General features: G+C 34.8%; 1 protein-coding gene across 1 annotated transcript in view; it reads right to left on the minus strand.

The window, feature by feature from the left end:
• The window catches only part of FANK1 (fibronectin type III and ankyrin repeat domains 1), a 42,943-nt gene that overhangs the window by 12,428 nt on the left and 14,406 nt on the right, over positions 1–16,109 (minus strand). The window contains exons 3-7 of the mRNA XM_058189270.1: positions 15,210–15,334; positions 12,506–12,587; positions 6,795–6,869; positions 5,797–5,862; positions 2,586–2,751 (exon numbers count right to left, since the gene is read on the minus strand). Coding sequence (XP_058045253.1) covers positions 2,586–2,751; positions 5,797–5,862; positions 6,795–6,869; positions 12,506–12,587; positions 15,210–15,334 — 514 coding nt within the window. The remainder of the gene's footprint in view (positions 1–2,585; positions 2,752–5,796; positions 5,863–6,794; positions 6,870–12,505; positions 12,588–15,209; positions 15,335–16,109) is intronic.

The raw sequence follows: 16,109 nt of genomic DNA on the forward strand, positions 1-16,109 counted from the left end.
ACAAGAATGATATGGGGAAAAATGATACACTGGGTATACAAATGAAACCAGATTACATTTTAATAATCAAAAGAATATACAAATTACACAAATGACTTTCCTATATTTAAAAAAGGGATATGTTAAAGCTTTGAAGAATTTTGTGAGAAGGTAAAAAAGAAAAAAATGAAAAGAAGTCAAGCCTTGTGACATTATTTGAAGGGACTAAAGATTAAGATTATTAGAAGTAAAAAGAAAAATATATAAAATTGGTATGTTTAATCAAGGTTAAAACAAATGTGTTGCTATCTCCCTTTAATGATTTTTTTTGTTGATCAGAACTGAGTAACAGGCCTTAAGGATTAGTTTGTAGACAAAGATGGGATTTATTTATTTTATTTTTTATTTATTTATTTTATTTTATTTGCATTTATATCCCGCCCTTCTCCGAAGACTCAGGGAGGCTTACACTATGTTAGCAATAGTCTTCATCCTATTTGTATATTTATATACAAAGTCAACTTATTGCCCCCATCAATCTGGGTCCTCATTTTACCTACCTTATAAAGGATGGAAGGCTGAGTCAACCTTGGGCCTGGTGGCACTAGAACCTGCAGTAATTGCAAGCAGCTGTGTTAATAACAGACTATCTTAACAGTCTGAGCCACAAGAGGCCCTAAGCCACAAGAGGATATAAGAAGATCATTTGTATTTTATGAGAATGTGATATGTTACTAAAATTGTTTATACTTGTGATGAAGGGGGAAGTCATTTCTTGATATATATATATTCTTCTTTTTCTTTACTATATTCTTATTTCTTTTCCTATTTCTTCTGCATTTTCTATTTTTTTAATTTGTATTAGTTTTATTTTTTAGAATGTAATATTAATTTATTTTTAAAACCCTTAATGCTGAAATTATTTTTTTTCAAAAAGGTATACCAGGATGGTTGTAAAACAGGTGACAGAAAAATGATACCAGTTAGTGGTATAATGGCTCTCTTTAATACCTGATTTCAAAGATATTCTTTAAAAAGGCTAGAAAATAAACACTGTTCCATTTTGATCTTTTATCCTAACGATCTACTGCTAACAGGACAATAATTCTTCCATCTAACTAGCCTTTCACACAAATGAAGGTTTTCCCATAGTAATAGGAAAGGAAATATAGAGGTCTTAATCCATTTGGAGTTTTTGTGATGTATATCACAATCCTAAACATGTCAAAAAAAACTAAGCATAATTAAGTTTAATGAAGCTTATTTTGAAGTCAGCCTCAGAAAAGATTACAGCCTTAGCCCAAGCAATACTGAGCAGTCACTTATGTAAACAAGTAACTTTGTTAGATAAAGCATCTTTTACATAATTAAATGAATTTTATTTTGTTAACACTGTCACTTTGGCTTCTGAAATATGCCTCACAATATTAAAATTATATATGTAAATGCTCTATCTTAAAATGTATGGGAGATATCAGTGCCTTGAATCTATGGATTTTCCTTCTTTTTTTTCTTCTGGTGTTCTACTACTCCAAAAATATCTGTTAGGGATGGGGAGGGGAGGGTCCAAAGAAGACTTGGGATCTAGAAGAGGAATGTAATGGAAAGGCAAAATTAGACAGAAACAACTTGTAGATGTGGAAAGATTTTCAGGGGGTAAAAAGGACAGGGGTTGAAAATAGGCAAGCACCCCCTTATATTTTAGTTTTTAACAATATTTAATCTCTGATCATTTTAATGTTTAATGTAATGTAAAAGGAAATGGGAAGCATATAAATTTATTAAACAAACAGACAGACAAACAAATATTTCCACTGTACGAGCAGCTTCTAGTCAAGCCAAACCAAATCACCTTATATTTTTCTTGCTAAATTGAAATTAAATTAAAATGTAAAGGCATCATTTTAATCCTCTAAACTTCAAGCTTGTTTTTATTTTTCCATATTGATAACAATGATGAACATTAATAAAAGTTATAGCAGGTTTTCACTAAGAAAATTAATCCAATGGTATGATATAGTCCATTTAAATAATTAGCTTGTTGTAAAAGCATCCCTACATAAATACAGATAGTCCTCAATTTACAACCATACATTTAGCAACTGTTTGAAACTACAATGGTTCTGAAAGAGAGTCTGACATCCTTGCATTTATGACTGTTACAGTATCCCCAAAGTCATGGCTCCAACATTCAAGCACTTGGCAACCAGCATATATTTGTGATGGTTGAAGCATCCCAGGATCACATGACCTCCACTAGCTATTTTCCCATCTAATTTCCAACAAGTAAAGTCAATGGGGAAAGCCAGATTCACTTAATGACCATGTGATATACTTAACTACTACATTGATTTGCTTAACAACCATAGCAAAAAGGGTTGTAAAGTTGGGGATGGCTTATTTATCAACAGCCTTGCTAGCAATATAAATGCCGGTCCTAATTATGCTTGTAAGTCAAGGACTATCTGTAATGAATTTTTACACATGTATCTACCGATTAGCATTAATCTTATTTTCTTCAGTATTTCATGAAAAGAAGCATGTACATATCAGAAAACACGAAGTAAAATGCTGTTTTTCATTTGTTACACAAATGTTCCCAATACCTCACAGCCGTCCTGGATCATCCATTCAATAACATCACAGTGCCCTCCATCTGTAGCCCAATGCATAGCTGTACATCCGCCGAAGTCCCTACTTAGCCAGGAAGCGCCTTTGGATCTAAGATACTTGACAATATCCAGGTGACCAGCGAAACAAGCTATCATTAAACTGTAAAATAAAACCATTTATTAAGGCTAAAGCACTCATTTTAATTGCTGAGAGGTGGAAATTAAATAATTAAGTAACCCCTATGTTAGTCTACTTACACTTCTAGTTAAATATTAGTTTTCATGAAAGATTTATTCTTTTACATTGTATATTGCTATATTAGATGGTAGAAGTATGAGACTATCTCACCTTTTGTGACTGCAATCCTTTGTTTGGATTTCTGGTGACTATCATCTTGATTCCTTTCTTAGGGAACAGATAATTAATTTCCTACAGGCCAAAATGCTAGACAGCAAGAAATGTATTGTAGTATATAACTTTTTTAAACATTGCTAGATCATCAGGTTCCTTTGCCTCTTCACACTAATATAAGAAAATAATTCTTTCAATGTAAAAGAAGGTAGAATGTAAGAAGGTAGTTTATCTTCCTCCTTGACTCAAAGCTTCAGAAACTAAATCCAAACTTTATTAAAAATCAACATTGCTCATTGGGGCTTCTAATGAGGCAAGTGAACAATACCCCAAATTTTTTTTAATGTTCTGAGGATTGCCGGGGTATTATATCTGAAAAGACAACTGGATGTGACTGCAAAACTCCATTTGGAATAAAGAGAGATCTAGAGATTGCCCATTTGTATTTTTCTGATTAGACAGCCAAAATTGATATTTTTGTAGTCACTTGAGACCATCTAGGACCATCTAGAATCACAGATTCCATCATGCACTGAACAATAAATGCAACCTTTTAATGACTCCCTCAGTGAATGAAGATCCAGTATCTATCTGCTTGTTTGAAAAGTAGGTGCAGTCACATATCCAAGTTTCCAGACATAGGCAATAAAGACTTGCTTCAGGCATTCATAGATTTCCTCAGAACTGTATGCACAGGCACTCTAATCAATGTTGCACTGCTTGGCTAATAGAACCACACCCTGGTGTTTCTCAAGGACATGCTGATATCCAGAGGCAACCTTACCCCTCTAAATCAAACCCTCCCCCCCCTGCCCCAATTAGTGCTAAAACTAAACTCTCTACCTCTGCTCTCAAATCTCTATTCCAGGCTAACGAGTAAAGGAATGGAAGCAAGAAGAGAAAAAAAAATCTTTATGCAGTTTTTCCCTTGAACTGGAGGGGAAAAAACCTTCATCTCTAAAAATTAGCCAATCACTTGTAGAAACTTGTGCAACAAAATGGAGGACCCTGGGCTTTTGCAAGCTTTAGCTGTTCATCTGGTTGCCTGTAGAGCCCATCTAGAATGCAAAGGCTAGACTGTAGATTGTTCTGTACAGCTCAGGGGAAAAGCTGCGGAAAAGTTATCTTTCCAACTATGTACTGTATCAGCAATTTTAGAAGAGGATGAAAGTTAATTAAGCATGTGTATTACACAATCTAAACCCAAGAGGCATATATCAAGTCTTCAGTCTTAAGTCCTCTGGCTTAAAAGAGGTCTATCTATTCCCTCATATGTACAGGTTAATATTATTAATGCTCTTTTTGTGAAGGCTGTAAGTATTTTAGAGAAGGATGGTCTAGTGGTTTAAGTCCTGGTCTAGGCACCAGGAGATTTAGGAGTGAAAGCTGTCTGGACAACTTTGGACGACTCACTCACTCTTAGTCCAACTCACTTCTCACTGCTGGCAATCCTTATGATTTACATTGATATATTGATCGTCAATTGTGTTGTAAATGTTGTACCTTGATGAACGTATCTTTTCTTTTATGTACACTGAGAGCATATGCACCAAGACAAATTCCTTGTGTGTCCAATCACACTTGGCCAATAAAAATTCTATTCTATTCTATTCTATTCTATTCTATTCTATTCTATTCTATTCTATTCTATTCACAGGGTTGTTGTTGTGGGAAAATAGGATGAAGGAAGGATATTCAGGGCCTTGAATTATTTATACCCAAAATAAAGTCTGGATGAAAATCAAGTACATAAAATAAATAAGGAATTCTCTTTTGACGACAGAAGTGATTTAATTAATAAAAAGAACAAAGCTGTTTGACACAAAAATTACTTTTTTAAAGATTTAAAAAGTCAGTTGCTTAATCCTGCAGTTGAGAAACTGGACAATATAACTGTCTTGATTTCATACGATGATCTTAACACTGATTTCAGTTAAATTAGATCAATATGACCATACTGAAGTAACTACTTTGTAAAGCTGGTTTCCATTATAATTTTTACAAGTGAATAAACAACACATTTTCAGTTGAATGAGATCATGAATACAGTAGGATACATTCTTCATATACATGTGAATTTTTTCATGCAATTCAGAATTAAATTACTATATTTTCATCACTTTTCAGGAACTTTGCTTTGTGTATCTCTAATTACATATTATCTGTTTAAATATTTATACACATCAGATTGGCATTGGATCAAAAGTAAATATTACTTTCCCTAATATCTAATAATGAAAAGTAAAAATATTTATATACAATTCCATAAAATGCTACCTGATGTTTATGTTTGTTTACCCAGGATACATTTTCATTTGCCAAGTAGATTTAGCTAGCATTAAGGCACCATGAAGGATTATATGCTTCCCTCTCTCAAGAGTGAATGAACTCAATACAATTTGTTCTGCTTATATTGTCCATTGCAATATTAATGCATTAGTACCAAACATTTACATATTATTAGTACTAAGGCTATGCAAAGCTTTTAAAGAAGATGCTTCACAATATGCATGTACAAAGCACCTCCTTTGGAATAATTAAACTGGATATACAGTACTCAGGTTGACTTAGCATGCTGGGGCACATATAGTCAGTTGCAGGAAAGACAATCAGTGAAGTGGTAATGTATGTACACACATGCTGAGATAGCTCCGAACAACTTCTGAAGTAGCTGAGCGAGCTTGGAAAGATGCTGCAGCTTTTATGATCCCAAAAGAAGTATTTTATAGTATTTCCATGCATTATAAAATACTTTTCCAGTTTACATAGCCTAACTGATATTCTCAATTATTTAACTGTTTCTTTCAAACAAATAAATATATTTAATGTAATCTTATATATTGGATTTTATACCTGTCTTTTCCACTGGTATTTTTCAGATTCACATCTGCTCCATTTTCTACCAAAACCTGTACAAGCCTAGATAATAAAAGAGTAGCTTCATATTATTTCCATGTTTACCTTATATTGTTTTCATAACTAGCTTCCTTCCATAGTTTGTAAAATTACATTTCAGATTTAGATGCCAATTTTAATGAGTCCTTTAGTAAGAAGTGGGTGAAATTAAAAATAACTTTCAATCTCAATTTCATAAACACTCTGTTTTATAAGCTAACAATATTGTTTAAAAGTCATTGCAACCATAGGTTCAATGTATTTTAATCTATAATTGAGTAAATAATATAGAGCAAGAAAGGGCAGCTGATTTTCAATGTACAATAAAACACTATAAACTAGAACAATTGATAACTACATTACAATGATATAATGATTAAAATCAGAAGACTGAAAAAGGGTATTTAGGTCTATCATTGTTGTGGTATACTAGTGGTAATACTTTTATTTGATATTTGTTTACATCCAAGCACAGTGGCAATGTATTTTTAAAAAATTAATACCCATAAATGAGATCAATGTATCTGACAGCATAGATGGGTATATCTTCTGTAAGTCAATCTGAGACTTAATATTTGAACTTCAATAACTGAATAGCACAGCCTGCCCTATGGGTTCACAGCTATAGAACATGTGATCAAGAGTAGCAGTATTACTCTATATATGCAGTTACATATATTTCAAATAAAATTCAAAAAATTACAACTTAAATACTGAATATTTATAACTAAGACTAATTAGTTATAGAAAAATTAACATAATCGTATGGAGATTATGTTGGGAAAGAACTGATAAGTCTTTTGGAGTTAAATCCTCAAGTACATCACCATATAGTCATTCTGCTTTGAAAGCATTATATTCATGTAGTTCTAAAAAAGACATTAATATCTAAACAGATGCTAAAATACAAATCTAAAAATACTGAAGTAAAATATATAAGAAAGATAATGCCATACCTTGTATATCCTTTTTGTGAAGCAACCATCAATGCTGAAAGTCCTAGTTTATTGAGTGTATTTACTACAATTTGCCTTTTAAGGGGAAAAAAATCATTATCCACAGTTTTTCATTCATCTCATTCCTGAATAATATTTTGTAATGTTATTGCACTTTTTGAACCATAAAATAAAGAATAGTATTAATTAGTGACTTCTTCAACACATTTCAATAATTTTGTATAACTGCCATAGGACCTCAAAGAATCCTGTTGAACTGTTGTGGAACTGGTCACAATCTGTTGTTATGGGAGAAAATTTAAGTAGACTAGATAGAAGTTTAAGTAATATAAATCTATATTTATTTATTGATTTGCATGTCATATATGGACTAGTAATATATATTAACATTTCACCTAGATTAATAAAACACAATAAAATATAAATGTTAAAAGGATCTAAGTTCAAATATCAATGTCTAGGCATCTAACCACTGAAGTGCAGCGCCACTTATATTGAAAAAAAAGCAGAGACTAGACTGGTATATGTTCTCAGCTTACAGCTGATCATGACGGGATCTATAGTTTGATGTGGGACCCCACAGTCACATTGAGACAAGGATACTATGCCCTATTTATACAAAGAATCCCAGCAAATGCCTTATGAGGGGCAAATCCTATTCAGAATTGTCCATAGCTGATGTGGTAGTTCAAAGCCTGACACTTTTTTTGTGGGGGGAGGGTCATTTATATGTCTTCCTATATCTGGAAGTTCAGCGGCCGATTTGGCTTTCTACTGGGAAGCGATGTTAAACTTGTTGGGCACACGTTGTAGAAATTCCAGTGGGGACTTCCTGGATTTGAGTTTTCCAGCTGATAAATGAGAAAGGCCAGCATGTACCAGTAGGATTGAGTTTTTCTGTTTTCTGTTTTCTCTCACTAGTGCATCTTGCCTTCATAAAGCTGGCAGTGCTATATGGCCTAGAACAAGAAGCTAACAAGTCGGAGTGGTTTTAATACATCCACTTACAATCCTCATAGTAGTGTTGAATCCTATGTCTAACTTACTAGTATGGCAGCTGATAAGCCATACAGGGGCACAGTGTTCAGCTGCAGAGTAGACCAACCTGACTGCTGATGACCTGAAGCTCTCCATTTAGTTCCACAATTTCTGGAGTATGTCATTCCTACTATTGATTTTGGCAGCCATGTTCTCGAGATGTATCTTATAGGATAGAGTTTGGTCCAATGTTACTCCAAGGTACTTTAGATGGGGATTGCAAGGGAGTAAGTTGTTGTTTAAGTACCTCAGTTTAGTGGCTGAGGAATTCTGGGAGTTGAAGTCCACAAGTCTTAAAGTTGCCAAATTTGGAGACCCCTGAAGTAGACCATTGGAGTTTCATATGCTACTTTGTTGTTAAGGTGGAAGTACATAGTTACCATTTTGCTGGTGCTAGGAGTGAGCCTCCAGTCAGTGAAGAATTTTCCTAAGATTTTAAGATCTATGGACAGGCGGCTATTTGCCATCTCCATGTGTTTTTCTTCTACATACTGCTATGGCCAAATCATCTGGTATATAAAAGCAATTTAGCACTGAATCTGGTCGATATCCAAGTACCACCAATAAAGATAAAATTTCAACAGTTCTTCCTGAAACAGCATGTGGCTGGGTGGACTTCTGCTGAACTTTGGACTAGTAATATATATGAACTAGTAATATATATTAACATTTGGGCTTTGGTTGCTGCACAAGTTATGCCTCAGGATGCCTCAAGATTCATGCCTTGATGGCAAAGGTTAGACTACTGTAATGTGCTCTACGTCTGGATGTATTTCTGAACCTACAGTTGATACAAAATGTGGTAAAAGTCTTCTTATAAGACAACCTCTAACAGAGTAGAACTACACCTGTTCTCCATTGACTGCTGGCTAGCTTCCAGACTCAGTTCAAAAATCTAGTAATTGCTTTTAAACTTTTCACTGGCTGCACTGGGTCATATCAGCAACCAAGTTATACTGGGAAAGAGAGAACCTGCCCATTCAGTATGAACATCTAAAGAGGGTCTGTTGACAGCCCTCACCCTACCTCTCTTCTGCAAGGTCTGTGAGGTATAGGCCAGACAACAAGATTTTTCAGTGTTGGACTTCAATTTTTGAAACATCTTGCCTTCCTAAGTAAAGATAGGTCCGCCTCTCTTGTAATTACAAAGCAAATGGAAACTTGTCTTATTATAGTGAGCATTCAGCTCCTTTGCCTTTTGAGTATTTAATTTTAACTTGTATTTATTTGCACTTTATATTATGGTTTTAATTGTGTATACCAGCTATGTTGTTTGCCATCCTAGTTTATTGAGGCAGTTTATATACACAGTAAATAATAAATAAATACATATATAGAGAACATAAATTGCTATCCAGTGATACCCAAAATTTCTATATAAGATGCTAGTCTGCAAAGGAGAGATCCAAGAGCAATCAATACAGTTTAGACTTGCTCAATAAATGTTATTATCTAAATGGTTGCAGTGGTACAATAGCAACTTTCATGAAAGAAAAAGCTTAGAATCTGGTCAGTCTGGTTTCTTCTGTCATCATGTCTTTGTGACATATTACATTTTAATTTCATGCTAAGAGTTCAGAGATAAATGTTGAAATATAAACTCCTTCAACGTACTCTAATTTTTCAACATATTTATCACTCCTTGTGAAGTACTTTCAGAACTGTCAGAATAGTATTTTTCTCCCATTTATGATTAACTAATCATTTATGATTAAACAATGACTAAATTATAACTAATCCCATTCATGATTAACCAGAAGTTTTTAATTTGATGCAAAAGGTAGTTCTAGTCAACAAAAGTCTGATGGATGCCAAAATTAGATTCCAACAGAACATATGCAGGAATTTTATATTCCTAATACCTAATAATAACTAAGTCTATATCTTCAAAACTATGTGCTGTGGTACCCTGGGTTACTGCATCAAATTCACAGGGGCATCTAGATATGTGGGATATCTGGGACAGTGAAAAAATTATTGTGATATTAATGTTGCAGTATATCAAGAAGCTTGGAAAGCTCTGAACTAAGTCACTGATCAGTTTTTCCATCTTCACAATGACATATTATCCAAAGAGTACCAAATACAATTTGATCTCCATTGTGCCTAAGGGTTAAAAATTTGTTTTCTTAAATTTATACTGAAATGTGGAAAATCTCTACCCCTCAGACACTGTTAAATAGGTGTTCATCAACTTCATTTAAAACCTCAAATTCTGAAGATGATAGGAACTGCAACATCTGGAGGACCTAGATTTCCACTTCTGATCTATATAATAATCAATACTATATCTTTTTCACTTCCATGTTCAGCCAGAAGTGAAGCCATTCCCTATGTTATTTTTTTAAGAATTAGATCTATTTGTTCTTGCTCCATTCTTCTCCCTACTACTATATCAGTTTTGTCACTGCAGTTACTCATTTGTCATTCTACTAGTCCAAGTTTTCCCTGCTTCTGTAACCAATTGGCAAATGTTTAATCCCCACTAGAAAAAGTTGTGGTGGTGGTAATGGTTATTATTATTTAATTTGATTAGCCATCAGGACATATCAGAGTATAAAATACAGATCAATAATAAGGATATATATACAACAGAATAAAATATAGGACAAGTCGCTCTTTTCAAGAATAATCTGGCATATATTTAACCACAAAAGCTATTAGAACTGAAGGATCTATAATTGTTAGGATCCTCTTTATTTCCTTTTTTGTATATAGAAATTACAATTGTCATCTTCCATCAAACTAGGATATAGTGGTTATTATTTATACACGTGAATAAACCTCCTGAGAGAGGAGCCCCCCAGTCTAGGCATCTTTTAAATAGGCTAGACAGTGAAAATTTTTTATGAGGGGCTTTGCTGCTCTTCAGACTTTTATGATAGATGTAATCTTGTTTTCTAAAAGTGGTGGCCAATGATGTCTACAATCTACTGTGCTAAATCATTATTTAGTAACTGTTTCTCAACAGGTTCCAAGAGAGCAAGCAAGTAATGGTAATAAGTTTGCTCCTCCTCAGTTGATTCAAATTTATTCAAATTCAAGTTGATTTCAAATACAAATATTTCTGTTTTTTCAGAAGTCCAACCACTAAATGCCAAAATATTTTCAAATTATGACTTTTAGAAATAATACGTGAATGGGACCCCACACTAAACTTCTTTCCAAATAAGTGCCATTATTGTTCAGCACAGACAGCAAAAACGTACTGCAAGATCCAATGGCAATCTAGAACCAAACAATCTCCAGGAGATAATTGACAAGCACAGATTGAATCTTAACAATATACTATCTTCCTTCATGCCATGAGAGTGAATGACAGACAGTATTGTGTGTATTAACACATATGCAGGTTGCTTCTCTCAGCCTAATGCTACAATTATCTTTGAATTTTTCTTTAAAAAACAAACATCCACCATGATGAAAAGTGGTACAGAATTGGTTATTCAAGATCTTTGAACTCTTCTCCCTACTTCCCCTATTGAATTGCAGTGTTTATGATAACTTTTTCTCCCACACTAGAAGATATATAAGGTCTTTTTGATATTCTCCCCAGAGTGCTGCTGTGCTCCAATTTTCTTCTCATCATCTCTCTCTTGCAGAAACTGATCAATGATTTAGGAGGCTTATAACACCAATGCAATAAGTGCTCTGGTTCAAGTTTGTCCTCCTTCTGTTCCATATGACATCCCTTTCCTATGCACTATATAACTTCCAATTCTAACATTATACACATTTAAAATGTTCAGAGAAAACCCAGCTCCATTTCCTAATACACACAGGTTGCACACTCTATTGGCGTCTCTGTACTGGCTGAGAAGCAAAATAGGCTACCTATCTCTTACAGTGGTCTAATCATTAGCTGCACCATGCAGAAATTGGAGTCCTATGTCTTGCATTTGTTGGAGGTGAGCCTGACACCATTGTATCTTTTCATACTGTTGCTCTATTGGAGGAATCTCTTTCTTAGCAGCACACATTACTGATGATGCATTGTCTTTGATTACCTAAAACATTGCTGGATCCAAGCCAATGTTATGAGAATGTTCCATTATTTTCTTTAATTATCATACATACACACAATATATATATATATACATGTATACATACATACATACATACATAAGGTAAAGGTTCCCCTCGCACATATGTGCTAGTCGTTGCCGACTCTAGGGGGCGGTGCTCATCTCCGTTTCAAAGCCAAAGAGCCAGCGCTGTCAGAAGACGTCTCCGTGGTCATGTGACCGGCATGACTCAACACCAAAGGGGCACGGAACGCTGTTACCTTCCCACCAAAGGTGGTCCCTATTTTTCTACTTGCATTTTTTACATGCTTTCAAACTGCTAGGTTGGCAGAAACTGGGACAAGTAACGGGAGCTCACCCCATCACGCGGCACTAGGGATTCGAACTGCTGAACTGCTGACCTTTCAATCAACAAGCTCAGCGTCTTACCCACTAAGCCACCATGTCCCTGATATATATACATATGTGTGTGTGTGTGTGTGTATATATATATATATACACACACACACACACACACACACATACATATACGTATACATACATACACAAACACACATACATACATGCTGTACATACGTGTGTGTGTGTGTGTGTGTGTGTGTGTGTGTGTGTGTGTGTGTGTGATATAAAGTGTGGATCCTTTCTTACCTTCCTTGAAGAATATGAATAACATCCTCTAAATCATTCCTGCTTACAGCACGGTGGAGCTGTTCTCCACTCATTGGTTCACCTAAAGAAAAGAAAATAGGTTAATATATATATATACTATGTGTTTTTGTCAATCATTGAAAATCTCAAATATAATTTATTAACTTTCATGTGTTTCAATACAGCATTTGGATATTTTTAGAAGTTCCTGTTTTATTGACAAAGGAATTGTTTAAAAGATAACCTCAAAGTTTTCTACTAAAAAATGCAAGCACATTATTTTGAAATTATGAGCTAGAAAAATCTCTAGCCCAAATTTCAATTCATGAGATGCCTAAAGGCTTTAGGTAATAAACAGTAAAGGTTCTCTCAAGTCCAGTTAGACTCTGGATATTTACATAAATAGAACCCTTCAGTTTTCCTGACAACAACATAGAATTGGTTTGCTAATGCTACCTTTTAGAATGTTTTTGATTTCCAATTCAAGCCCTCAACACCTCTATTTCTTAATTCCATCCAAGTATCAATCAGGTTCAACACTATTTAAAAGCAAGATTAGTCTAGTGCTTAAATAATCAGTTATTTTTTTCCCTGCCATCCTAACTATATGGAGAAATTAATAATAGTTGTATGAATAACGTTCACAAAAGCACTTGACAGTTAAAAATTTAAAAATATTTAAATTGTTCTTTATTATGCAGCAATGCACCTTTATTCTAATCAGGCTATGGGGTCTCATCAATCCAGGTAGGTAGGCTTTATAGATAGAAATATGGCTCTAATTTGTTAATATGGGGCTCACTATGAGACAGATAGGAAAGTGTGGCACAATGAAACTGCAAAAAATGGTATGGCTATCTGGACAAACTAATATGGCTGGAAGGAGATCACTTATTCACATTAAGCTGCCTGACCTAGAATGAAGAGATTGAGCGAGAATAGGACCTGAAACCAGAAGTCACCCAGTCAGGCCAGTATGGAGCATCAGAAACAAGTGGTTACAAAAGAGTCAAAACATAATATTGTTCATTTATTTACTGAAGAAAATGATCAAATGCTAAGTATTTGTGTGTAGAAAAATATGCAAACCTCTAGAATGGGGGTGTCAAACTCAAGGGCCGGATCTGGCCAGCAGGGTGCTTAGATCTGGCCTGCAGGGTCACCCTAGAAATAGCCAAGGGCCGCTGTGGCCCTCCCAAGTTCCATTTTCACTGGCAGAGGGTTGCAGGAAGCTGTCATAGGAGCCCGTTTTTGCTGGCAGAGCACTCAGGCCACCATAGGCGCCCCCCCGCATGAGTGACATTGAGCTGGCCACACCCACCTTGGCCATGCCCACCCTGGCCCCCTGAAAGTCAAACACAACCCTGATGCGCCCTCAATGAAATCGAGTTTGACACCCGTGCTCTAGAACTATCAGTTCATTTGAAGGAGAAATAAGAGTCAGGTGTTTCAATCAATGGGAAGATAATCTGATGTGAATGTGGAAGCTTCTCATTTAAAGAATTCTGGGTATTCACTATTGAAGTCTGAATTCCTCCACGCAGGTTGTGGAAGTGTGTCATAGCTCAAACAAAGGGAATTTCTGAAGACAATAGTGGAAAGGTTACAAACTATTTGCAAAAAGTTGGGGCTCCATCAGTCCAATGTTAGGCAGATTGTTTACAAATGAGGGCAATTTAACACCACTATTACCTTCCCTATGAATGGCCGTCCAAACAAGATCAGATCAAGAACAAGGTCTCAAAGAACCCCATGATAACATCTTGCATTGGTGAATGTCATTGTTAATTAGATCATCTTCAGGACAAAACTTAACAAAATAGTGTGCATGGCAGGTTTCAAGGACTGAATGGTTTAGGAAACTAAAATGAAAAAGTAGACTACCTTATCAATTTCTCCCACTCCACTGACTTCTTTATAGCTAACGTTATCTTCAAACAATCAAAACAAGGCCTCTTATACATGGACATCGTAAGATGGGCTAAATACAAACCAAACTGACTGAGTTGGACCAAAATTATAGCATCAAAGACATGACCAGCTACTGACTATGGATCAAAACATGAACTGCTCATATGCAAGCTTCAAGTTAAGCTAAGAAAGAAGATCCATCAAGATTCTCAGTTATCCAGGTCATGGTTGTCTCAAAGATGCTTTTTCAAAAGGCAACTGGATTTGCTTTGTTTTTTCTTGAGGACATTTCGCTTCTCATCCAAGAAGCATCCTCAGTTCTGACTGAAAGCTGGGAATGGAAGGATTTATATCCCCTGCAGTCATCTGCTTGTTAGCATTTTGAAGGTGGGTCATTAGCTCTCAAGAGTGTTGAGGCCCCTGGTGGTTTATCTGTACCCTCAAGGTCAATCTGAATCAGAATGCAAATGGTTGTGGAATCTTCTTGGAACTGCTGAAAGTCTGGATAGAGAGGACCAATAAACATTTCTTATTTTTGATGGGGGTGGGTGCTAAATGTTTGATAATATGAAAAAAATAAAGATAAAGATCAAATAATAATAAGGAATGGCAAATACAAAATAAGTCTAAAATATAGCCCTAATAGGAAACTGCTTAAATGAGAGCAGTACTATATCTTTATTTTAATGAATGAGTTTCTGCTTTCCTTCCAATGCATATTCCAATTTCAATTCATTTTGCATATATTTCTACATTGTTTGCTTAACATTTTATTAACATATTGTGACCTTACTTGTTGTAGTTACACAAATAGGTGAACTATAAACAGATTCTCCTTTAGGATCTGTGACTTTAAGTCGAAATCTGTACGTTGTTCTAGGTTCAAGACCTTCCACAACATGCTGTCGGGCATATCCCCTAAAAAGGAAGTACCGGTAATTTAGTTTTCTAATTACTTTCTATACTTTTACACAATAATTCATATTTAAAGGAAATTCTCTACAAATTTCAAAAATGTATTAGCTTTGTTAATCACTGAGCATGTCTGATATTTAATACCTGTAAATGTCAATGCTGCCGAAGGAAAATTCGTTTTGTGGGTAAAAGTGAATCAATTTTTTAAATACATATTATTTTGCTTTATTATGAATCAATGAACTATCTGCATATATATATATATATATATCCGATATTATCATGTGATGACTGCAAGATAGATGCAAAATACACCCATTCTTGCATAAATATTTAAACTATGCAGATGTAAAAAAACAACATCAGAGATGCAAGAACTGAACATCTTTGAAAACAAGAATCAGAATATCTGCAGAAGTGTCATCAGATATACACTTACAACATATTTTCAAGGATTAAAAGACAAGGCTGATTATTCTAATGGTGTGCACTAGGATTAGACTAATACCAGAATACCACCAAAACTGCCATGTGCTACTGCTTCATTTAATAAAAATCTTTATAAAACTGTTTCCTAGATCTTTCAGAATAATTTAAAATTTAAAATACTGTTGATGGTGTAAGATGGCTAGTTTGATAAATGATGTAAAAGGGAATACTGAAACAGTCTAATTCTGCCACCTAGTGAAAAATTCTCCAAAGAATCTTCAAAAACAACAACAACAACCACCTCAATCCATTGTAATTTAAAACAAAGCAAGTAACAACAGTTAGGGCA

The sequence above is a fragment of the Ahaetulla prasina genome, chromosome 6 (assembly GCF_028640845.1).
Source record: "Ahaetulla prasina isolate Xishuangbanna chromosome 6, ASM2864084v1, whole genome shotgun sequence".
In the NCBI taxonomy this organism is placed as follows: Eukaryota; Metazoa; Chordata; class Lepidosauria; order Squamata; family Colubridae; genus Ahaetulla; species Ahaetulla prasina.